General features: G+C 42.7%; 1 protein-coding gene across 10 annotated transcripts in view; it reads left to right on the forward strand.

Annotated features, from left to right (window-relative positions):
• The first annotated feature begins 277 nt into the window (after positions 1-277).
• LOC122681669 (S-acyl fatty acid synthase thioesterase, medium chain-like) overlaps positions 278-24,627 on the forward strand; it is a 39,380-nt gene continuing 15,030 nt past the window's right edge. For 2 of the 10 annotated variants that reach the window (XM_043883979.1, XM_043883982.1), the window contains exons 1-3: positions 278-1,049; positions 14,546-14,711; positions 18,857-18,987. In XM_043883979.1, the coding sequence (XP_043739914.1) occupies positions 14,680-14,711; positions 18,857-18,987 (163 nt within the window). In that variant the 5' untranslated portion in view covers positions 278-1,049; positions 14,546-14,679. Of the gene's footprint in view, positions 1,050-2,107; positions 2,564-14,545; positions 14,712-18,856; positions 18,988-24,627 lie in introns of all 10 variants that reach the window. The other 8 variants (XM_043883972.1, XM_043883980.1, XM_043883976.1 and 5 more) reach the window with 7 other exon arrangements.

The following is a 24,627-nucleotide window of genomic DNA, read 5'->3' on the forward strand; positions in this document are numbered from 1 at the left end:
TCTCCCCTTTATCTTTATTTATTTCCACATTGCCAGGGATTCGGCAGAGACGCGGTGAAGGGGGCACTGGTTTAGCGTCTCTTTGGCAAGCCGAAAACAGAAAAGCGAGAGGGGCTCAGACTACCAGGCGCTGAAAGGCAGAAATTGGGTTAGAAAGGAGCGGCGACTGGAGAGAGAATTAGCCTTTGGAGTCTAACGGGTACAGTGGTCCCCAGGACAGACAGCGGATAGCTGGCCGCCCGTTCCCAGGCAACTGGAGATCTCGCGAGACACACCTTGCGCCTGCGCACTGCCGCTGGAGGGCCTTTCCCAGCGCCTCCACCCAGCTCCTAAACTCCTGAAACTGTCGCGACGCCCTGGGCAGACAGACTCTCCGGTTTGGGAGTGGTCGGATGCAAAAGAATGTAAAGCGTTTTCGGAGCGGTTCCATCCCCTGCCCCACCGCATTGGAAGGCAAAGGCCGGGCAAGGAGTGAGCTCTACGCACGCGCAGCGCGGCCACGTGGAGCCGGTGCCGGGGCAGACGTGAGTGGAGGGCTCTGCGCTGGGATGTGAGATCCGGAGGGGTCGCTCTGGTTGGGATCGAACCGGCGACTCGGCCAGGCGCGCGCAAAGTTGTCTAGGCCCCCAGTCCCTAGGGCTTCCCCGTCCCGGCGTGTTTTCCTGCGTCCCGGCCTGGGCTCAGGCTCTGCTCTGTTTGGAGTTGCGCGTCTTTTGGATACGAGAAGCAATCAGACAAAGCCCCACCCGGCCCTTCTGTTCTCCGCAGCCTGGAAGTGGAGGCCGACAAGAAAATAACTCCAGTCGTGTGTGCTGAATAGTAGGTTGGCACTAGATAGACGGCAGACCAGAGAGAGATGACCTCGGGGATCGATTACCGGATCCGGAAACTGAGTCCTCCCTGCTTTACTCCCAGTTGATCACTAAGTCGGGCGGATTGTACCTCCTGTTTCAACTAGCATGTGTTTCCGTCCACCGGCAACTCTGGTGAAGGTCACTGTCATGTCTTCCCAGGACTATTCCGACTCCTCTTTGCTGCTTTCAGTCTTGGTAAAGATTCCTCCTGGCTCGAGTCCACCAAGGTCTTTGTATGCCGTCTTTGTAGCTGTGCTGTTCCTCTGCTTTGAACGTGACAGCCGCTCCCACTGTAAGGGTTGCAGGCGTCTTCACCATCTGGTCCTTCCCTTTCTCAGTATTTCTCTACTCTCACATCCATGCCCCAGCGACACTGACATTATTTCCTTTAATGCAGTTCCCTGGGATGCTCTTCCCGAATAGGTACTCCTTTTGGTGGGAATTCTTTAGATGTGGGTTAAAAGGTCACTTCCAGGGTGGTTCAGTGGCCGACACTCCTGTTCTCCCAACGCATGAGACCCCTGTTGGAATCCTGCTCAAAGAACTAGATCCTATATGCTGCAACTAAGACCCAGTGCAGCCAAATGAATAAATTTGTCACCTGCTCGAGGCCCTTCCTGACCCCCTCAACTTTGTCAGGCCTCAGGGCCCTGACCTTGAAGTGCATCACATGCTTTGCTGATGAGTCTATCTCATAGACATTAGGCCCAGTGAGTTCAGTAGCTGTTTTTAATTCATAATCTTTCTGTCTTGGTGCAGTGTGTATAACCCACAAATACTTGTTTAAGTAAGACAGGTGGTGGGGGTGCTGAGGGTGGGACTCATTTTCCAGGCAGAGGGAATGGGTATAAGGCCATGGAAGGCTGGACTGGTGGCCTTGGTAAATAGTAAGTGGTTCAGTGGTGGGGCATAAGGATAAAGGCTGATGGGGAGATGGGGACCCTTGTATGTCACCTTAATAAGTTTCCACTTGATCTTTGGGGCAGTAGAAGCCTCCAGAGGCACCTCAGCAGGCCCTTCCTAATTTTCTCCTTCTCCAGCGCTGTCACTTGTTCCCATTTTGGTTCTGGATTATATCCCATGAGATTCTACTTATCTGGCTCTGGTCTCCCCCTCTAGATTCTGAAGACAGGAGGAGCTAATGCCCAGAGCTTCTAACTGTAGTTTGGCGGGGGTGGGGGGGCGGGATTTTGGTCATGCAGCTTGTGGGATCTTAGTTCCCCAGCCAGGTATCAAACCTTTGCCCCTTGCAGTGAAAGCACAAAGTCTTAATCACTGGACTGCTGGGGATGTCCCTCCCTGTTGTTTGAATTCGGAGGCACGTGAACTGTAGCTTGTGTGAAGCGAAAGCTCTGGTAGATCACCGTATTTGCTCCATGGTCACTGAATTCCCTCTTCCTGACCACCTTCAACCTGGTGCCAGCCTCTGCCAGTCACGTCACTGGATTTGGATGAGCAGCCTCCAGCTTGGGTTTTGACAGTGATGGAGTAGACGTCACACCATCCGGAAGCAACATATCTAACCAGAGCAGAAATGCATTGACTTCACAGAGGAAGGGGAAAAAAAAAGGTCCAAACTGGATCAAGCCAAACAATCAAGTAAGCAAACCAGTACGGCAAATGAGAAAAACTAAGGAGGAGAAGCTAAGAAGAGATTGCTGAAGACTTTGTTCATTACCTCAAATTTCTATGAAAAATTGAGTTTCAAGGTGTGCACTTGAAATATGGACATGAGATACACATTCACCTTTAGAGACATCCAGGCTAGCTTCTTCCTGTTGCCTCGGCCTAGCCCTAATTCCCTCCTTAGGTATTATTTTCAGAAGTTAGTAAGTAATAATGCATAAAATAGTTAGTAAATATAAGAAGAATAAAGTTTAGATTATTCTGAAAGTTTTATCTTGGCTGCAGAGTAGAAATTTAAACCTAGAAATTGGGATCTAGGGAGAAGCATTGAACTAATAGTCCTTCAGTATAAGGTTACAATGTGAGACAAGTGTGTTGTATGTGTGTTTTTTATGTATGTGTGTCTATGTGTCTACAAGTGGAAGACATCACTAAGAGCTCAAGTATTTTTTAATTTTGTGCCTTGTTGTTTGATGTGACTTGCAATTTTTAATGTTTGATAGTGAACAATTATATAAAAGGACCATTACAATATTTGTGTTTTGGTTTTGGATGTACAGGTAGATCGTTGGCCAGAGACAGGATATGTGAAGAAGCTTCAGAGAAGGGACAATACTTTCTATTACTACAACAAACAGAGGGAGTGCGACGACAAGGAAGTCCACAAAGTGAAAATTTATGCTTACTAGCCTCTCTTCTCAGTATTACTTGCCATGATCTTTTTTAAAAATCCGTTGTTTCATTTGACATCATGTAAGTGTCATTTTACAAAATAGTCCCAAGTGCAGACTCTGATGGAATGTTTTGAGACATCAAAAGTTGGTCTCTGGTAATCATCTCCCTTTGTTCTAAAATATAACTGCAGTAGCATGCCGCTGATGCCCGCCTCAGTCTGGTTCTTCCTGTTTTAACTGTGGTAAAGTTAACAGTTGTGCAGGGGAAGAGAAAGCCTCCCCAGGAAACCACTCAAGTGGCTGTGTAGAGGTTAGGCCCACCCCCAGCCCCCCACCCTTTACCACTTCACTAGACCATCACTTTGAACTGCCAGATCTGTATTTTGTGGCCTGGGAGCTTTCTCTTGCCTCTAGATTCCTTTGCTTTTCACTGAATTGCCAAGAAATGATGGTGCCTGGGGCAGAGAGGTGTCAGCCACCTGCTTCCTCTAGAGGAACGTTAATGTCCTGAGGTTAATCTCTAGTCACGTGCCACAGTATCTCACTGGATGACATAGGCAACTGGTTATCTCTCTTCCTCACCCCTTCTCGCACTGCCCTGCTGGTCCTCTCCCTCTGAGTCACTTCCTTGGACTTGAAACCTTGTCCTGGGTCAGCTTCTGGGTCGCCCTTGAATCACTACCACAGGAAATATGTTCCAGTGCTTCCTTTAATCACTGCAGAAATAGCCCAAGTACAAGGAAGGCTATTAGCCTGGGAGACTTAAGTGCCCCCAGATCAGTGAGTCCTGAGGACTTTGAAATTAAATAGATGAAAGATAGCCTTTTATTGTAAATTTTTGTCACTGGGCTTCCCTAGTGGCTCAGATGGTAAAGAATCCACCTGAAATGCAGGACACCTGGGTTCAATTCCTGGGTCGGGAGGATACACTGAAGTGGGGCATGGCAATCCACTCCAGTATTCTTGCCTGGGATCCCCTGGACAGAGGAGCCTGGTGGGCTACAGTTCATGGGGTTGGGAAAGAGTCAGACACAAATAAAGCAACTTAGCATGCATGCATGCACAAGACTTTTTATCTGTCTCCAATGATAAGTTCTGACCATTGAATAGATTTCACGTCATGAGCTTGATAGCTTACAGATGAACGATGTTGGATACGCTGGCTCTCTGAAGAAGAAGATTTAGCTTGGGACCAGGGACCAGGCTTGGTCACTCAAGAGCTTATATGTAGCAGAGTTTTCTTACAGTATAAAGAGGGACAGAGAAAGCTTCTGACATAGACATCAGAAGGGAGACCGAGAGTGCCCCCCTTGCTAGTCTTCGCAACAGAGTTATATACCTTTCAACTGGTTATTAACAATAAATCAAGAGAATGTCTCAAGGCTGTAAAGGTCTTAACAGACCCACTCCCATAATATACATTTTAAGATGACAGGATTAGTCAGAAGGTTCTCAAGAAGGAGAAACATGTCCTCAAGCAGGATACAATGTTATATTAACTATGAGAAAGCAATGTAGAAAGAAAGAAGTGTCCTTTTCTCCTCCTTGAGAACTCCAGACTCCTATCTGCTCCTCAGGGACCCCAGACTTCTTATCAACCTACCCAGGAACTGACTCTCTCAAGCTCATATTTATCAATTCATTCAACTCCAGGGCTCCTCTTCCAGAACTATGTGTCCTTATGAAGCTCCATTAGTTTTCCTCAAAGTTGTGCCTTTTCAGAACAGACACATGATGGAAAGGATAAATAGACTAGCAAGCCTCTTGTAAGCCTTTCACACGCTGCCTGGTGTCATCTTATTTACCACTTGTTTCAAGTCCTTTTTCTGTACCTCTCTGGTCAGGATCACAAATCTGGTCTATCATTTTCCAGATTTGACAAACCAGTAGGTGCTGAGCATAGTAGGTCTTCTGAACCCAATCATGCTTTTTAAAAAATTTACCACAGTAGAATAATTGACCCCAAAGACAGCCACATCCTTAACCCTGGAACCTGTGGGTATGGCACTTTACCTGGCTAAAGAAACACTGCAGATGTGATTAAATAAAGAACTTGATATATGGACATTAACCTGAAAAACCTCAGCAGACCCCATGAAATCACCCAGGTCCTTAAAGAGGGCAGCAGACAAGTCAGAGTCAGAGGAGATGTGATGAAAGAAGCAGAGGTCTGAGAGAGGTAAGGCAGAAGCCAAAAGCCCCCCCAAAACCACATAAAGCCCCTAGAAGCTAGAAAAGGCCAAAAATTGATTCTCCCCTCCTAGAGTCTCCAAAAGAAACACAGCTCTGCAAACCACTTGGTTTTGCCAAATAAGACCCCTTTTAGACTTCTGGTTTCTAGTACGGTAAGAGAATAAGCTCATGTTGTTCTGCACACCAGTTTATGGTGATTTATTACAGCAGCTTCAGGAAACAGACATTGACACAGCATAGATAAAGCCAGTAACAAACACAGTCTTGAACCATCCATGGTGTGCCATTTCTGACATTTTGTTTCAGGTTAAGGTTCAATCCAGGGGGACTTCCCTGGTTGTCCAAGGGTTAAGGCTCTGCCTTTCAATGCAGAGGTCGTGGGTTTGATCCCTAGTTGGAGAACTAAGATCCCACATGACTTCAAAAAGTTTGGAGTGAGGCCAAACTTTTAAAAAAACTTCAAAGAAGTTGCTCAAGCAGTTTTTGTCTGGAATGCTCTTAGTAATTAGAGTAATTAACTCTTAGTAATTAGCTTAGTAATTAGTAATTGCCACAGTACCTCTGCAGCAAGACTCATTTCACAATCATGGCCCTTGGGACTATGACATGCAATTTTGGTTCACAGAGTCCACATGATCAGCACTTTCCCCATAAGCTTTATGGTAAGCTCAGATGGTGCCAATCTTCCTTAACAAATGCAAAAGCCACTTCCTTCTTGGCCACTCTTCATAAGTGCTGGTGCCAGCTGGCCGCCACGGTACTAGAGAGCAGTGTTCGCAATCACTCATTGTAGGGTATCTGTTCTGTAGTGGGACTCAGCTCATAGGCCTTGGTCCGTGGTAGAAACTGCCTCCCTGCCAAGAGAAGCCCAATCCTGTTCCACGATGGACCATGGGGAATAGCTGTTCTAACACACAGCTGCCAGTTTCAGGCTGAAGCTGCAAGAGGGCCAGACGGTGCAGCTGTGGCTCAGCATCCCCAGTAGGAATGAGCACTGTGGGGCAAACTTTCTCTCTTGGGAACCAGAGACCTGTTTGGTTTCTGCCATTAAATTGTACTCAGTGATGCCTGTCAGGAAGCTGCTGATTGGAATATTACTCAGGCATAAAAAAGGAACAAACTTGGGTCATTTAAAATACTTAGTAGTGTAGTATGAATTTAAGGTACACCCAGACACACCCCTGAGATTCAAGTCCCTGTGGTCGAATACTCTCTAGAAATCCCTCCATGGGTGCCTCACAGATGTTGCTGTTGAGTCCATTCGGAGTCTTTGATACCCCGTGGACTGTAGCCTGCCAGGCTCCTCTGGCCCTGGGACTGCCCAGGCAAGAATACTGGAGTCCACCTTGGGAATGATAATGTAGGACCTGGGTTTGAACTCTAGGCAAGGAAGATCTCTGGAGGAGGGCAGGGCAACCCACTCCAGTATTCTTGCCTGGAGAATCCCATGGACAGAGGAGCCTGGTGAGCCACACTCCATGGGGTCACAAAGAGTCAGACACGACTGAGCAACTAACACTTAACCTTAATAATCTGATACTAAACACCTCGCCTTTCCCCACAGACCATTTCTCCTGTTTTCCATCTCAAGACCTGACGGCACCGCCACATACCCCATCCATTGGTTAAGTCAGAAAGCTGGGAGTCACACTGTTTGTAGCTCTTCCACACTCACCATGTCTAATAAAGCACCAGATCCCACAGATGCCAGGGAAGGAGGCTGTCATGGCACATAACGCACAGTAGAGGTGGGCACTGGGGTTTAAGAGCTTCTCAAGCCAGACTAGCTGGGTCTACTGCTTGCCAACATATGTCTTTTAGTCACTGCACCTCTCTGTGCCTTAGTTTCTTTAAATTAAAATGTAGGTAATAATAATACCTTCAGAATTCCCTGGTGGTCCAGTGGGTTTGGACTCTGTGCTTCTACTTCGAGGGTGTGGGTAAAATCCCTGGTTGGGGAACTAAGATTCCACAAGCCACTCAGTGCAGCCACAATATGCATGTGTGTGTGTGTGTGTGTGTGTGTGTGTAGAGACATATATAAAAACTTATACACAAATACAATTTTATAATAGAAAAATAATATAATAATAATACCTTCATCATGTGGGGGAAGAATGTTCACATAACTGTAAAAGTTAAAAGACTTAACACAGGATGTCCCTGGTGCTCTGGTAGCTAAGACTTTGAGCTTCCGATGCAGGGGGCCCAGGTTCAATCCCCAGTCAGGGATCTAGATCCTGCAAACTGCAGTTAAGATCCTGTGTGCTGGGCTTACCTGGTGGCTCAGTGGTAAAGACTCTGCCTGCCAATGCAGGAGACACAGGTTCGATACCTGATCCAGGAAAGTCCCACTTGCCACAGAGCAACTCATCCCATGTGCCACAACTACTGAGCCTGTGCTCTAGACCCAGGTAGCTGCGACTACTGAGCCCACACGCCTAGAGTCCGTGCCTGTGCTCTGCACCTAGGGAAGCCAGCACAATGAGAAGCCTGTGCACCACAACTAGAGAGTAGCCCCTGCTCACCACACCTAGAGAAAGCCCTCGCAGCAGTGAAGACCCAACACAGCCTCAGTTAAATAAATAAAATAACAACAACAACAAAAACCCCATGTGCTGTAACCGAGACCCAGCACGGCCACATTAATAAATTAGCAACCACAATAAAAGACAGCGCGTTAAAAGTGTGAGTGATGCCTGGCCCTTCACAATTGTTCTGTGAGTGTTTCTTAATGTCAGAATGTTAGCCCAAGGCATCATCCTTCCTCTCCTGAATTATTACAACAGCCTCCTAACATGCTCTTCGCCGTGACCTTGTCATCAGAGCCATCACCCTGAAAGATGACGCAGGTCATCTTCTCTTTGTCTTAAGACCAAGCCCCAAATTCTTCAGATTGCTTGCTCACAAAGCTGTCCACAATCTGCCTCCTACTTACATCCAGGCTCCGCCTTCCATCCGTGCACAAATCCTTTTGATTTCTCAGTTACCGTGCACCAGCTCACCTCCGGGGCTCAGGCACCTGTTGCTCTTTCCGCCTTGTTCTCTCACACGCCATTCCGCAGGCCTTCTTTTCCATTGCCTAGCTGGTAGCCAAAACATTTCAGAACATGCTTCCTCTGTGCCAGAGCCTGGCATTGACTGTTTTACATTTGAAATTATTTTTAAATCTTAAGAATGATATCTTCCTAGATACATCTTATATACCCAGCATTATAGCTGGATTACTTTTTAATTCAACCTGACAATTTTGTGTCATACTTAGAGAATTTAGCCCATTAATATGTAATATAAAACTGGGATTTCCCTGGTGGTTTAATGGCTAAGACTTCTCGCCCCCGGTGCAGGGTACCCGGGTTTGATCGTGGAACCAGATCCCACGTGCCTCAACTAAGAGTTCGCATGCCACAACTAAAGATCCTGTGTGCCACAACTAAAAGCTGGCATAGTCAAACAAACAAATGAAAATATTTTAAAAAGCACAGGCAGTGATATTTGGGGTTTAATCTGCTATCTTGTATTGTGTTTTCTGTTTGTTTTACCTGTGTTTTCTATGTTTACCTGTGTTTATTGTGTTTTCTATGTTTTTCCTTACTTTTCTCTTTTTGATTCACTAAACAGTCCTCTCTTCCAGTTTGGGTGGCATATGGTATGTTTCTGTTCTTTCAAGAAACTTGCCTTAGAAATTAAAACATGCATACTTATCAGTCTAAACTTAATAAAACCTCAAAGGAAAAAAAAAGAAATTCCTTTACTTGCTCTTGACATATACATTATTTTGTTCAATATTTTAATTCCATATATATTTTAAGGCCAACTAGAAATTACAGTTACTGCTTTATGCAATTAATGTTTATTTACATTGGCTCACTTATTTACCATTGTCTTTTTAAATTTCTTTTTGCATCTCAAAATCTCCCATCTGCAGTCACTTACTTTCTGCCCAAAGTATTTATTTCCTTTAAAATTTAATTTAGAGAATGTCTTCTGGGTGGCAAACTTAGAAAAGACACTTGAAAATGTCTTTATTTTGCCCTGCTTCTGCTTCCTGAAGTATAGTTGATTTACAATATTATATTATTTTCATGTGTATAGTTGAGTGATTCAGTATTTTTGCAGAGTATACTCCATTTTTAGTACAAGACCATGGCTATAATCCCCTGTGCTTTACAATATATCCTTGTTGCTTTCTCCTTTATACTTAGTTGTCTGTATCTCTTACCACTAGATCCTTAATTTGTTCCTCCCCCTTTCCTCTCCCCTTTGGTAACCCCAAGTTTTTTCTATACGTATGTATCTGTTTCTGTTTTGAATATACTCTCATTTGTATTATTTTTCAGAGTCCATATATAAGTGGTATCATACAGTATTTGTCTTTTTCTGTCTAACTTATTTTATAATCTTTAGGTCTATTTGTGTTGCTGCAAATTGCAACATGAATTTCATTCCTCTTTATGGCTAAGTAATATTCCATTGTGATATCTATATATATGAAGTCAAAGTGTTATTTGCTCAGTCATGTCCAACTCTTTGCAACCCCATGGACTGTAGCCTGCCAGGATCCTCTGTCCATGGAATTCTCCAGGCAAGAATACTGGAGTAGAGATCCCCTTTTTCAGGGGATCTTTCCAACCCAGGAATCAAACCCAGGGCTCCTGCATTGCAGGCAGATTCTTTACCGTCTGAGGCACCAGGGAAGCCCATCTATCTCTATATCAAACCTTCTTTATCCATTCCTCAGTTGGTGGGCACTTAGCTTGCCTCCATGTCTTGGATACTGGAAATAGTACTGCTATAAACACTGGGTTAGATGCAGCTTTTCAAATTAGTGTTTTCATTTTTCTAGATATATATATACTGGATCATATGGTAGCTCTGTGGACAAACCTCTACTGTTTTCCACGGCGGTTGCACCAATTTATATTTCCACCAACAGTGTACAAGGGATCCCTTTTCTCCACATCCTCACTGACATTTATTATTTGTAGACTTTTTGATGACAGCCATACTAACAGGTGTGAGGTGATATTGCATTGTTGTTTTGATTTGCATGTCTCTAGACAAAGGAGCCTGGTGGGCTGCTGTCCATGGGGTTGCAGAGAGTTGGACATGACTGAAGCGACTTAGCATGTATGTGTGCATTGGAGAAGGAAATGGCAACCCACTCCAAGTATTCTTGCCTGGAGAATCCCAGGGACAGAGGAGCCTGGTGGACTGCCGTCTATGGGGTTGCAAAGAGTCGGACACAATTGAAGCAACTTAGCAGCAGTAGCAGCAGTAATTAGTGATGCTGAGGACTTGCCTGGAGGCTCAGTCATAAGGAATCTGCCTGCCAATGCAGGAAACATGGGTACAATCCAAAATCTAGGAAGATCTCATTTGTTGTAGTGAAACTTAAGCCCACGCACTGCAACTATTGAACCTTTGTCCTAGAGCCTGGATGCTGCAACTACTGAAGCCTACATTCTGCAACTAGAAAGTTGCCCCTGCTCACCACAACTAAAGAAAGCCCACACAGCCAAAAATAAATAAATAAAATTTTAGGGAAGAAAAGAGAAGAATATGTTTCTGCTGATTTTGGATGCAATATCCTATAGATTAAGTCCAACTGCTGTACTGCGTCACTTAAGACCACTATTGCCTGATTTTCTATCTGGACGATCTCTTCATTGATGTCAGAGGGTATTAATGCATTATTATAATAATACTATACTACTAATATGCTACTACTATTGTATTATTATAATAATAATATACTAATAATACACTACTATTACTGTACTATTGTTAATTTCTCCCTTTATGTCTCAGTATTTGCTTTATATGCTAGGTGCTCCTGTATTATGTGTGTAATATCCTCTTCTTGTATTGATTTACTTATAATGCCTTTGCCTTTTGTTATAGATTTTGTTTTAGTCTATTTTGCCTGATATGAGTGTTGTTACATTTGCTCCATGCAGGCTGGGGAACACAGCAAGGTGGTCGGGGAAGACCTCTCCCCATCCTACCTGGGGGCCAGCCAGCACCTGTGCATTCCTAAGTGGTGTCCGGGCTGCTCCAGCCTTTTTACCTGTGCCAGAGATTCTCCAACCAGGCAAGGGGGCTTGTCTCTCCACATAGGACCCCAGGACAGGGATGCTCAGTCTGAGCCTTGACCTGCTCACTCCCTGGGGCAGCGTCCACACGTCCAATCCCCTTTCTCCTCTTAGCCCCCTTCAAGGGACACAGGTCCTGACCCAATGTTTTTCTTCCTGTTTTACCCAAATATGTGTGTATCTTTCTTACAGCCTTGATTGTTACAGGAGTCCTTCTGCTATTTTCCAGTTAGCTTTCAATAGGAATTTTTCCGCATCTGGATTTTGATGTTGTTGTTTATTTGGGTTTTTTTTTTTTTTGGCCATGCTATGCAACTTGCTAAACTGAAAACTAGCAATTTTCAACAGTGTAGGAGGTGCCCTTTTCTCCATACCCTCTCTAGCATTGATTGATTGTGGCTTTTTTGATGATAGCCATTCTGTCTGGTGTGAGGTGATATCTCATTGTAGTTTTGATTTGCATTTCTCTAATACTTAGTGATCTTGAATGTCTTTTCATGTGCTATTGTCCATCTGTATATCTTCTCTGGAGAAATGTCTTCTATTTATGTTTTCTCCTCATTTTTTGAGTAGGTTATTTCTTTTGAGGCTGTTAAGTGTCATGAGCTGTTTGCAAATTTTGGAGACTAATCCCTTATTGGTTGCATCATTTGCAAATACTTTCTCCCAATCTGTTGGTTGTTTTTCCATTTTGTTTATTGTTTGCTTTGCTGTGCAAAAGCTTTTAAGTAGACCCTATTTGTTTATTTTTGTTTTTATTTCCATTATTCTGGAAGACGAGTCAAAAAAGATGTTGCTACACTTTATGTCAGAGTGTTTTTCCTATGTTTTCCTCCAGGAGTTTTATAGTGTTCAGTCTCACATTTAGGCCTTGAATCCATTTTGAGCATAGTTTTGTGTATGGAGTTAAAGAATGATCTAGTGTCATTTTTTTACATGTAGCTGTCCAGTTTTCCCAGCACCATTTATTGCAGAGACCATCTTTCCAACATTGTGTAGACTTGGGGGGAGGTGAGTTTTACATCCTTCTGCTCCAGGTTTTGATCTCTTTCAAGTCTGATTCTTCTGATTTTCCCTGCCTTGAGAGTTGTTCTGAAAATCCCAATTTAGCAATTTTTCTTTTAGCACTTGAAGAGATTAGTGCTAGCTTTCCACTCTGCTGTTCCTTCCAGATTATAGTCCATCCCCTCATCCTCTGGGCTTTTAATATTTGCCCTTTGTCTTTGTTTTCCAGTTTCATCATTACATACATTTTTTTCTTTTTAGTCTATTCTGCTCAGAATGTGCTGGGCATCTTTACTCTTTGGACTGGTATAATGTATCAGTTGTGGGAAAATCTAAGCCACTGTCTCCTGAATATTGTCCCTACCTCATCCCTCTCTTCTCTCCTCCAGGATTTCAATCAAATAGACACTTCTATTGTTTTTTTCTTGAGGACAGAGTCACTATCACTTTTATCTGAGGATAACTCCAAATGTTGAGAAATGACCCAGGACTTCAGTGATATCTATTGAAGTAAAATGTCAACTGAGTAAATTGACATTTACTCAATTGACATGTCAAAAAAAAAGTCTATTGAGTAAATTTTTAATTTGTATTTATTTTTGATTACGATGGGTCTTTGTTGCTGTGCGCAGGCTACTCTCTAGTTGTGGTGCATGGGCTTCTTGTTGTGGTGGTTTCTGTTGTTGTGGAGCAGACTCTAGCGTGTGCAGGCTTTGGCACCGGCGGCACACAGGCTTAGCTGCTCTGTGGCATGTGGGATCTTCCTGGACCAGAGACTGAACCCATGTCCCCTGTATTTGTAGGCAAATTCTCAACCACTGGACCACCAGGGAAGACCTATTAAGTAAAAGTAAACACTTCTCCTGCCTATAATGTGCCAAGTCAAAAATAAGATGATATCAGAAAGAAGAATAGGTTTTACTTATTTCTATTAAAAACAGCTGGTGGAATTTAGCCTCATTTTACTGCCGTTCTGTAGCCCTCAGTAACAGCCTTCAGTCATAAACACAAAAAATATGCATCCAACCTCTGATTGCCAATTTTTCTTGGTAGACAAAGCCGTCTCTTCTGGCATTTTATGTCCTTACTTAAGGAGTCAGCGGAATCCTAATGAATCATACAGGTGGGGTGTTTTTTGAGAATTTGTAATTTCTCCAGGCCATTCTTACTAAGAAAACAACCTGAGTGACAAGCTGATCCCCGCCTCCAGGAACTCTCTTCCCCTAGTTAAGCAGGTCTTTCAGTTCCTCCAGGTGCTCTGCACTGCACTATAAGAAGTCAGCACACTGAGAGATCAGCCTGGTCTCCGGGGAACACTCCTGAGGCTCACAGCTGAGTGATCCAGGGCCTTGACATGATTCAAGGAGCTTCTAGGAAGTAAAAGGATAAAGTCCACTAGGGGGGGTAATTATCCTTCCTTTCTTTTCTGAATATTTGTAGCTTGCAGAGTTGGAAGTTTGATATTTCATTTTTTATTTATTTGTTTATTTTTGGTTGCACTGGTCTTCATTGCTGTGTGTGCGATTTTTTTAGTTGCAGTGAGTGGGGGCTACTCTTTGTTGCGGTGCATGGGCTTCTTGTTGCAGTGGCCTCTCTTGTTGGGGAGCACACGGGCTCAGTAGTTGTGGGGCATGGGCTTAGATGCTCCATGGCAGATAGAATCTTTCCAGACCAGGGGTTGAACCCATGTCCCCTGCTTTGGAAGTGGTTTCTTAGCCACTGAGCTAGCAGGGACGTCCCAGAAGTTTGGTATTAGCAGTAAAGTTTTTCTAAGACCTCCTAATTCTTCCTTAAGTTTTAAAATTTTGTAAATATCTAGAAAATGAAGACACCAATATTTTAAACTCAAACCTCTCCTCAGACCCCAATTTTCTAGTCAGTATTGAGTGTTCTTGGTTTGATTTGGCTGCAGGGCATTTACTAGCTGGAGTTTTAGAAATGTTGCATCTTTGTCTTTCTCTGTACTAGCCAGGGGTTCAGCTAATGGAAACACTTACTGATGATTGAATGTGAGCTGAGGCAGGCGACTCCAACATAACATCTGTCATGTTGCTTCTAATCCATTTCTTCTCCTCTTTTTTTTCTTTTTTTCAAATAGGGCTTGGAGCAATAATCAACAGATTTCAAAGTGTGCTCGAGGCTGATCAGAGGTTTTATATCCAAAGAGGTATTGAATTTGGCACTGGCCAGAAAGTTCCTGAGAGCAGCAATTTTGTACCATTTCCTCAACAAATGGAGAGCAGAGACAAAGCTGAGACAATCAGGTATGTCACTGTGTGCAGTCTGGGTTTTTCCAATCCCAGGTGCTCTAATACTCTGCCTCTGGAGGTTGCCCTTTTACATGGGAAGGGGCTTCTCAGAGAGACCTCATTTGATGGCCATTCTCCCTAGTGCAAGGTATTTGTGTTTTTGCCACACCATGTGGGATCCTAGTTTCCCCAACAAGGGACCGAACCCTGCACTGGAAGTGCAGAGTCTTAACCACTGGACCGCTAGGGAAGTCCTGTAAGGTATAGTAAATGGTACCAACTACTCACTGTGTAAAATGGTACTGACTTGGTGGTGAGCTTAATGTGAAACTGTAAATCCATGACTTGGCTACAAATGTGAAAGTAAGATTCCATTTACATCCAGAAGTAGAGTAGACGTCTGTGTCCCTGGCTCTGTCATCTGAAGCCTCCCAGGTGTGCTATCCACTCCCTGCCACTTATGGGTCCACTTGTTGCTTGTTGATGCTGAGAAAACAAGAAGAAGGATAAAGTGGGGAAATAGCTCTTAGGATAAACAGGACTTGTGTTCTAATTCCTGACTTGTCACTGGCCGGGTGACCCTGGGCGAGTAACCTAACATCTCTTGACCTCAATTTCTCCAACTGTCAAACCAGGATTAATAGAAAACATTCATTTTTGTTTTGTGGGTTCCTAAAACCATGCTGAGTATTTTTGAGACATTTAATCAAAGTGTAAGGAAGACGCTATGATTGTCCTCATTTTATAGATGGGGACATTGAGATTTTCAGTCACTCAGGTCATTTTCCTAATGTCATATCAACGGGTTTGAATTCAGATCTCTTTGTTTCCACAGCCTTAGTCACTAGGCTGTTGAAAGTGAAAGTCGCTCAGTCGTGTCTGACTCTTTGTGACCCCATGGACTACACAGTCCATGGAATTCTCTAGGCCAGAATACTGGAGTGGGTAGCCTTCCCCACCTCTAGGGGATCTTCCCAACCCAGCGATCGAACCCAGGTCTCTCACATTGTGAGAGGATTCTTTACCAGCTGAGCTACAAGGGAAGCCCAAGAATACTGGAGTGAGCCTATCCCTTCTCCAGCAGGTCTTCCCCACTCAGGAATCAAACCTGGGTCTCCTGTATTGCAGGTGGATTCTTTACCAACTGAGCTATCAGGCTGTTGATAGTGGGTTAAATGATTGCTCTAATACCTCTCAACTCTAAAGTCTTAGAATTTTATGATTTAACCGAAACCAAAACTGAAGAAGGGGAAGACAAAGAGAAGGCAAGTGCAGGCAGAAGGCTTCCACCCAGAGGATTGGCTTGGGAAGGTTAGCTTTTCTTGGTCTGCGTCTGTTTTTCTCAGGAGACACAGGAGATTGGACGGAGGCAGAGGACAGGCAAGAGCCCAAGAATGAGAATGTTCTGCTAACTGTCCAGGCTTCACAGCAATGAGCAATACCCTCCCAGGCACTACCTTCTTGTGAGATCTTCACCGTGGGTTTGCTGTGGAGGGTAGGCACCCCATCAATGTGGGTTCTGAGGACCCACTGCGACACTGGCCCGGCTCTAAATAAGTGAAGAGCAGCTCCTACCCCCACCCCCAAGGCAAAGAAAGGTGGTTTTATCTTGAAACTAATGATCAAACGGTTTCGCTGGTGGCTCAGTGGTAAAGAATCTGACTGCCAACACAGGAGACACAGGTTTGATCCCTGGGTGGGGAAGATCTCCAGGAGAAGGAAATGGTAACCCAGTATTCTTGCCTGAGAAATCCCATGGCCAGAGGAGTCTGGAGGGCTATAGCCCACGGGGTTGCAGAGTTGGAAATGACTTAGCAACTAAAAAAAACAGCAATGATCAAAGTGTCTAAACCTAATTTTGTGTTTATGGCTTTGTATTGTTTTCCTTATAGAACTCCTGTAATCAGCAGAACTACTTCTGCTGATTACATAGTCTTCAGGTATGGCAAGGCTATACTTATTCTGATATTTTTGTTCATGAGAATGCAAGTCATTGAAATAGACTGAAGTAGGGCTCCTTGGCTTTAAAAAACATGGACTTGTTTTAAAGTAATGTTGAATTCAAGTCATTTTTCTAGACTCTTCAATAGCTTCCAGAAATAAGATTCAGAAAACTCACCCATTAGCTATGCAGTTTTTACCAAACTGTGGAAGGCACTATGGAAGGTTTTGTACTCCTTTAAAAAATGACTCTAGTGTTTTTCCAGTAAATGGTTGATAGCTATGAAGCTCTTATTTAGGGCTGATCCATGGTCAGTGAGTTTGCTGATAATCATTTCAGTTCAGTTCAGTCGCTCAGTCGTGTCCGACTCTTTGCGATCCCATGACCTGCAGCACACCAGGCCTCCCTGTCCATCACCAACTCCCGGAGTCCACCCAAACCCATGTCCATCGAGTCGATGATGCCATCCAACCATCTCATCCTCTGTCATCCCCTTCTCCTCCTGCCCTCAAACTTGCCCAGCATCAGGGTCTTTTCAAATGAGCCAGCTCTTCGCATCAGGTGGCCAAAGTATTGGAGTTTCAGCTTCAACATCAGTCCTTCCAGTGAACACTCAGGATTGATCTCCTTTAGTTAGAAGGAATGTAGCCTCAAGTACAAAATGTCCCTCTTCAAAAGAAAACATTAAAATTACCCCTTTGAGGGGACTTCCCTGACCATCCAGTAGTTAAGACATTGCCTTCCAGTGCAGTGGGCCTGATCCCTGGTCAGGGAGCTAAGATCCCACATGTCCCATGGCTGCCAAAAAACCAAAACATAAAAAATATACTGTAACAAGTTCAATCAAGACTTTAAAAATGGCCCACATTAAAAACCCCTTAAAAAAAAATGCCCTTTTTTCTCTTTAAATTAGCTATTATTAACATAAATGCCCTAATACAAGCCAAGGAGTTTTTCTCCATAAGTTATTCTTCCCCCCAAGAAAGGTTTTAACTTATGCTTAAGTTTGTGTAAAGTTTCTCATAATTAGTAGCGTTCTATTATTTTTATCATGAAAACCAAAATCCTCTTTAAGGAATACATGTAAACCTGACAAAATCTCAATCATTGTTAGTTTTGGATGCTTGTAGAGATCAACTGGGGGTGCGTCCCTGGTAGTTCAGCTGGTAAAGAATCCACCTGCAATGCAGGAGACCCTGGTTCAATTCCTGGGTTGGGAAGATCCCCTGGAGGAGGGATAGGCTGCCCACTCCAGTATTCTTGGGCTTCTCTGGTGGCTCAGCTGGTAAAGAACCCACCTGCAATGCAGGAGACCTGGGTTCAGTCCCTGAGTTGGGAAGATCCCCTGGAGGAGGGCATGGCAACCCACTCCAGTATTCTTGCCTGGAAAATCCCCATGGACAGAGGAGCTTGGAGGGTTACAGTCCATGGGGTCACAAAGAGTCAGACATGACTGAGTGACTAAGCACAACACAGCACAGAGATCAACTGACTAAATGGGAACTTAAAAAAGAGAGAGGCAAGAGAGATTTAATCATGATAGTAGGGTTGATTTGGCAAGACTATATAACTTTGTAAATAATTTAATGATCAACGTGAAGACTTTACAGGAAGTGTTTAAATTATGGATGATGCAAACATATATATATTGAATGTTTTGTACATATATTTATATTGAATATATATATATTGAATTTTTTAAAAAGCAATTATCTGGAATACTAGGTGGAAGGATAGTTGGACACTGTGGTGAAATTTCCAGTGATTATATGCAGATACAAAAAGGTGTATTTAATTAACACTCAGAAGGGAGTGAAAATTACATGCTTTGGAAAACTTACAGATGACCTGAAATCATGAAGACATTGAGATAAAACTGTGTAGATACAAGTATTCCCTGAATTGGGAAAAAGGTGATTTCTAAATGAGCATATCTATCCCTTTTAAATGTGCATATGAAATGTATTTCCTAAATATTACATATAGATACTTGACTATTTCACTTACATCTATCAAAGTTTATATATACTAACTGTTAAAAATGAATCCACGAAAAATTTTTTTGGCTGTTCTTGTTGGGGAAAAAAAAAGGTGATCCCTTTATATATGAATACAGTCTCCTTATAATGAATAAAAATTTCTGTTAAAACACACCTAAATCAGTTAGGACAGGTGGACTTACTTTACATCATGTTAAATATTTGAATTTTCTCCCTAGGAATGAAAAAGTTGTGAACTGCTTATACCAGAATCGTAATGCACTTTTTAGGCTGGTTTGCTTTCCTTGGGGAGGAGGTGGCTCCAATTTCTTTGCCAAATGGGGCCAAGATATTCCTAATTCCGTGGAAGGTATGTGAACTTTTACAGCAATTTGCACGGTCAGATAACATGCACATACAAACAATACAGATTTCCTTACTGGGGGATAGTTAATATTAATAGACACTCAAGATTGCTCTTCAATAAGAGCAATTTTGTCATTTTTCTACTTCCAGAGTAAGAAATTCTGCTATCTTCTGTTACCGAATTAAACATGTTATACCATTTGTTAAGGCCAATAGGTCACTGAGATTCTGTTCAGACTCTGTTCAACTTTTTTACGCCCCTTGTCTCTCTGTCTATTACCCTGTCTGTCTTAGGAATTTTCTTTCTTTCCTTTTTTATTGTTGTTGTTGTTTAGTCTCTAAGTCATGTCTGACTCTTCTGCGATTCCATGGACTGCAGCCCATCAGCCTCTGTCCATGGGATTACCCAGGCAAGAATATTGAAATAGATTGCTATTTCCTTCTCCAAAAGATCTTCCTGACCCAGAGATCGAACCCGCGTCTCATGCATTGGCAAGTGGATTCTTTACCACTGAGCCACCTGGAAAGCCCCTGTCCCAGGTACTTTCTTATTGGTGGACTGTGAACTTGAATTTTTTTTCTCACAGCAGCATGAAAGTGAATTAAACACCACTCTTCTTTTAAGTCATTTTCTGATTATATTTTCTTATTCCCGGACATGGGTAGCTTAAGATAAGTCAAAAGCCTGGAGGGACAAAACACTGTACCTCTTACCTCTCTGAAACTGTAAGTCGCTCAGTTGTGTCCAACTCTTTGGGACCCCCATGGACTGTAGTCTGCCAGGTTCCTCTGTTTATGAGATTCTTTAGGTGAGAATACTGGAGTGGGTTGCTGTTTTCTTCTCCAGGGGATCTTCCTCACCCAGGGATCAGACCCAGATCTCCTACCTTGCAATAGATGGTTTATAGTCTAACCCACCACGGAAGTCCCTTATATCTGAGGTCACAGCATCTAATTCTTGGCTGACGTTACAGCACTGTTTTCCAGCTTTTGGCTCAGCTGGTAGAGAATCCACCTGCAATGCAGGAGACCTGGGTTCAATCGCTGGGTTGGGAAGATCCCCTGGAGAAGGGAAAGGCTACCCACTCCAGTATTCTGGCCTGGAGAATTCCATGGATCATATAGTCCATGGGGTTGCAAAGAGTCAGACACGACTGAGCGACTTGCACTTTTCCAACTTTTCCCTCTCTAGCCCTGTGGGAATATATACAGTGCTGCTGACTTCTTGGCCTCTTAAAAGTAAAGCAATTATATTCTAACAGAAACTTAAAAAGAAAAAGTAGACCTCCACCTGCAGTCTAGAACTTGCAACCTGTACCAGGTAATTGACATATCTCTACAGCAGGAAAGAGGCTGGAGAAATTGCACTTCACTTCTCCAGAGTTTTCCTCTCTTCAGGGAGGTCCAGGTTGCCCCAGCAGTTCAATGATGCCTTCAAACAGGTACTGTGCGTGCGTGTTATTCAGCTTCCCTACCTGTTCAATGAGAGGATTTTTCTGCTGTAAGACATTAAAAAAATTTTTTTATTGGATTATAGTTGATTTACAATGCTGTGTTAGTTTCAGGTGTGTAGCAAAGGGACTCAGTTATACCTATATGGACTCTTTTCTTTTTTTATAGACTCTTTTCACATATAGGCTATTACAGAGTATTGAGTAGAGGTCTCCGTGCTATACAGCAGGTTCTTATTAGTTACTTATTTTATATTTAGTAGTGTATACATGTCAACCCCAGTCTCCCAGTTTATAGCCCTCTTATCCCTTGGTAAGTTTATTTTTTCCATCTGTGACTCCACATCTGTTTTGTAAATAAGTTCATTTATAGTTTTTTAGATTTCACATATAAGCAATACCATATATTTGTCTTCCTGTGTCTGACTTCACTCAGAGATTGTCATCTCCCCTACCAGGGAAGACGACAATCTCTGAGTGAAGTGTCTCAAGTAAGTAAGCGTTATCCTCACTAGAGATGACACTCTCTAGGTCCTAGATCCTGGAAAGTTGGTTCAATAGCGTAGTCTAAGAAACCATCAAGTATCAATTACTACTGCCTTTTCAATACTACTTTTTGAAATATTTGCTTCAGATTTTATTTTTACTTTTGATTAAGATCTCTGTTAATCTTTTAAAAATACAACTATTTTTTAAAATGGTTTAGATTTATGGAAAAGTTGCAAAGTTGTTCTCAACTATGCCTCACCCAGTTTCCTCAATTATCTTCAACACACAGTTTCATGTCATTATATTTCAGGGACATTTACATGGATTATAATTTCAAATATTAGTTCTTTACCAGTATTTTAGTTTGTTTACCTTTCTTGAGAGTCACCATTTGTTCCTGTGTTGGAACACTTTCTGACTTTTGTGATTGTCACCTTCTTTTGGGCTCTTTTCCTTTTTTCTTTGTTTTCTTATTCCCAGCTCTTTTATTCCTGTCCTCCATATCCATTTAAATACATTGCATCTATTACCTCGCAGACAACATTCAGTCATTTTAAAAATAATTTTTGTCCCTTTAATCAATTTCTTTCCAGTATTCTGTCACCCCTTTGTGCAACTGTCTGACTATTTCTGTTCAGGATTTTCAATTTCTGAGTTATAGTGTTTTTTCATGTCTGCAATTTCTCATTTGAATTTATATTAGAGTTTTGTGTTGTTTGCTTTGCTTTGTGAGCTTTTTAAAAAGCATCTTCAATCATTAGCTGAAAAAGTTTGACTCTTACTTTGTTTTGTGTGTTATGCTTCTACTCATGATGAAGTATGTTGGATTTTCCTGACCCACAAAAACAGGTCATTCTGGAACTTTGAGATGTTTTGAGGAATAAACTCATGTTCTTAAACAGTGGGACTCATACACTACATTTTTGTAAGGAGGGGATGAGGAAGGAAATGAACTTACATTTAACATATGCATAAAATACCTTTCAAGGCTTATATTAATAATTGATACCTTTGATTGCCCTTAGCAGCAGCAGCTGGATAACTAGGTGGCTAAGAGCAAGATTTGGAGAGATTCTTGCATTGCAAGCCTTTTTGTACCTCTTGAATATTGAACCATGTATGAGTTTAAACTACCCCAGAAATTAAAAAAAAAAAAAAAAATCCTGTATGAAAAAACGAAAAACCACCCAGGTCATTCAGCAGGGGGTGCTGCTGCTGCTGCTAAGTCGCTTCCGTCTGTGCAACCCCATAGACGGCAGCCCACCAGGCTCCCCCGTCCCTGGGATTCTCCAGGCAAAAACACTGGAGTGGGTTGCCATTTCCTTCTCCAATGCACGAAAGTGAAAAGTGAAAGTGAAGTCTCTCAGTCGTGTCCGACTCTTCGCGACCCCATGGACTGCAGCCTACCAGGCTCCTCCGTCCATGGGATTCTCCAGGCAAGAGTACTGGAGTGGGGTGCCATTGCCTTCTCCGTCAGCAGGGGGTAGCCCGAGGCAATTAGTTGCTTACTCTGTTTATTAGTTCAAGGGTGCCCTCTTCTGTCACTATAAGTGAAGTGCAGTTTATAAATAAAGGACACTGTGGAGTTGGGGGGGGTTCATTCTTCTGATTCTTTGATGCTACCTGGCATCTGTGGGGCTCTTATCTTCAGTCACTTCCTTCTTTATTTTTGCCATCAGGCCTCCAAGGGATGTTCCTCCCTTTCCAAGGTGCCTTTCTCAGCCACTACAACTCTGCTCCCTCATGCTTTCCAAGCCCCTTTCTCTCCATTTCCAGGTACCAACACTCTGCCATGGAGGTCTCCCCAAAACCCATGCACTAGAAGAAGAGAGCCCTGTTACTAATATATAAATATATTTTACAAATTATTGAAGGTAATTTCGTATGAGGTTTTCAATCAACAGTTGACAGTCTAAGATAGATATTTCACATATTTTTCTGACTTTATATAAATGTAACATACTGTAAATGTTCCTCTGAAGCTTGCTTTTTTCCCCTCTGTTTTTCTGAGATTCATCCCTTGAATATGTGACTCTCTACTTCACTGACTTTTAACTCGTATATATTATTCCACTGTGTGACTATATGTGTCTAGTCTTCTCTTTATAGGTATTAAGGTCTTTTTCTGCTATGTGTAATAACTTCTGTGAGCAGTCTCATATACAGTTGACCTTTAAATAGTGCAGGGGTTAGGGATGCTGAACCTCTACACAGTTGAGAATCCATGTATAATGAGTAGTTGGCCCTCTGTTTTCAGGGTTCAGCATCTGTGGAATTAACCAGCTGCATTTCTTGTAGTACTGTATACTTACTATTGAAAAAAAATCTGCATATAAGTGGACTCTCCCAGTTCAAACTCTTGTTGTTCAAGGGGCAACTGTATGTGTTCATGCATGCATGGGTAAAAGTCTATACTTAAAGGTGGAATTTCTGGGTATTGGAATAGGAATGTCTCTACTTCAAACTGTCCTCCAAAGGAACTGCAAAGATTTATACTGCCAAAGCAGCACATGAAAATTCGAATCCCTTTATACCCTTGACAACACTGTTATTGCCAAGACTTTAAATTTTTTGCCAATCTGTGCATGAAATTATTCTGATTTTGTTCTATTATTTCCAATGTTATTGAGATGTAAATGACTGAAGAAGCTTGGGGCTTCCTAGGTGGCACAGTGGTAAAGAATCCATCTGCTAAGGCAGGAAACGCAAGAGACGCAGGTTCAATCCCTGGATTGGGAAGATCCCTTGGAGGAGGAAATGGCAACTCGCTCCAATACTCTTGCCTAAAAAATTCCATGGACAGTGGAGCCTGGCGGGCTACAGTCCATGGGGTTGAAAGAGTCATCATGACTGAGTGACTGAGCGCACTCACACACACACACATGCCTGCACATGGTGAATAAGTTTAAGCTGAACCACATAGCTTGACATGTATGTATTGTGAAATGATCATCATGTACGTTTAGTTAACATCTATCCTCTTAAATAGTTTCAGTTATCTTTCCTGTGATAATTTTTTGGATCTATTCTCTTAGCAATTTTCAAATATGCAATACAATATTGTTAACTATAGTCACCATATTGTACATTATATCCCTAGAATGTACTCATAGTAATCAAAATAGTATCCTTTGGCATAAAAACAGACACACAGGCAAATGCAATAGAATTGAAAGTCCAGAGATAACCTCCCAAATACATAGTCAACAAACATTTGACGAGAGCGATGTGAAAGTCGCTCAGTTTTGTTGGATGCTTTGCAACCCCAAGGACTGTACAGTCCATGGAATTCTCCCAGCCAGAATACTGGAGTGGGCTGCCATGCCCTCCTCCAGGGGGTCTTCCCAACGCAGGGATCGAACCCAGGTCTCCTGCATTGCAGGTGGATTCTTTACCAGCTGAGCCACCAGGAAAGTCCACAGAAAAGACAGTCTCTTCAATAAATGGTGCAGGGAAAGCTGGATATTCACAGAAGAATGAAACTAGACCACTCTCATCACTCACTCAAAAAATTAACTCAAAAAGAATTAAAGACTCAAACATAAGACCTGAAATTATAAATCTCCTAGAAGGAAACAAAGAAAAAGCTCCTTGACATTAATCTTGGTTACGATTTTTCAGAGATGACACCTACAGCCCAAACACAAAAGTAAGATAAATAAACAAGATGACTCCAAACTAAAAAGCTTCTGCACCACAAAAGA

Source organism: Cervus elaphus, chromosome 23, assembly GCF_910594005.1.
Source record: "Cervus elaphus chromosome 23, mCerEla1.1, whole genome shotgun sequence".
NCBI lineage: Eukaryota > Metazoa > Chordata > Mammalia > Artiodactyla > Cervidae > Cervus > Cervus elaphus.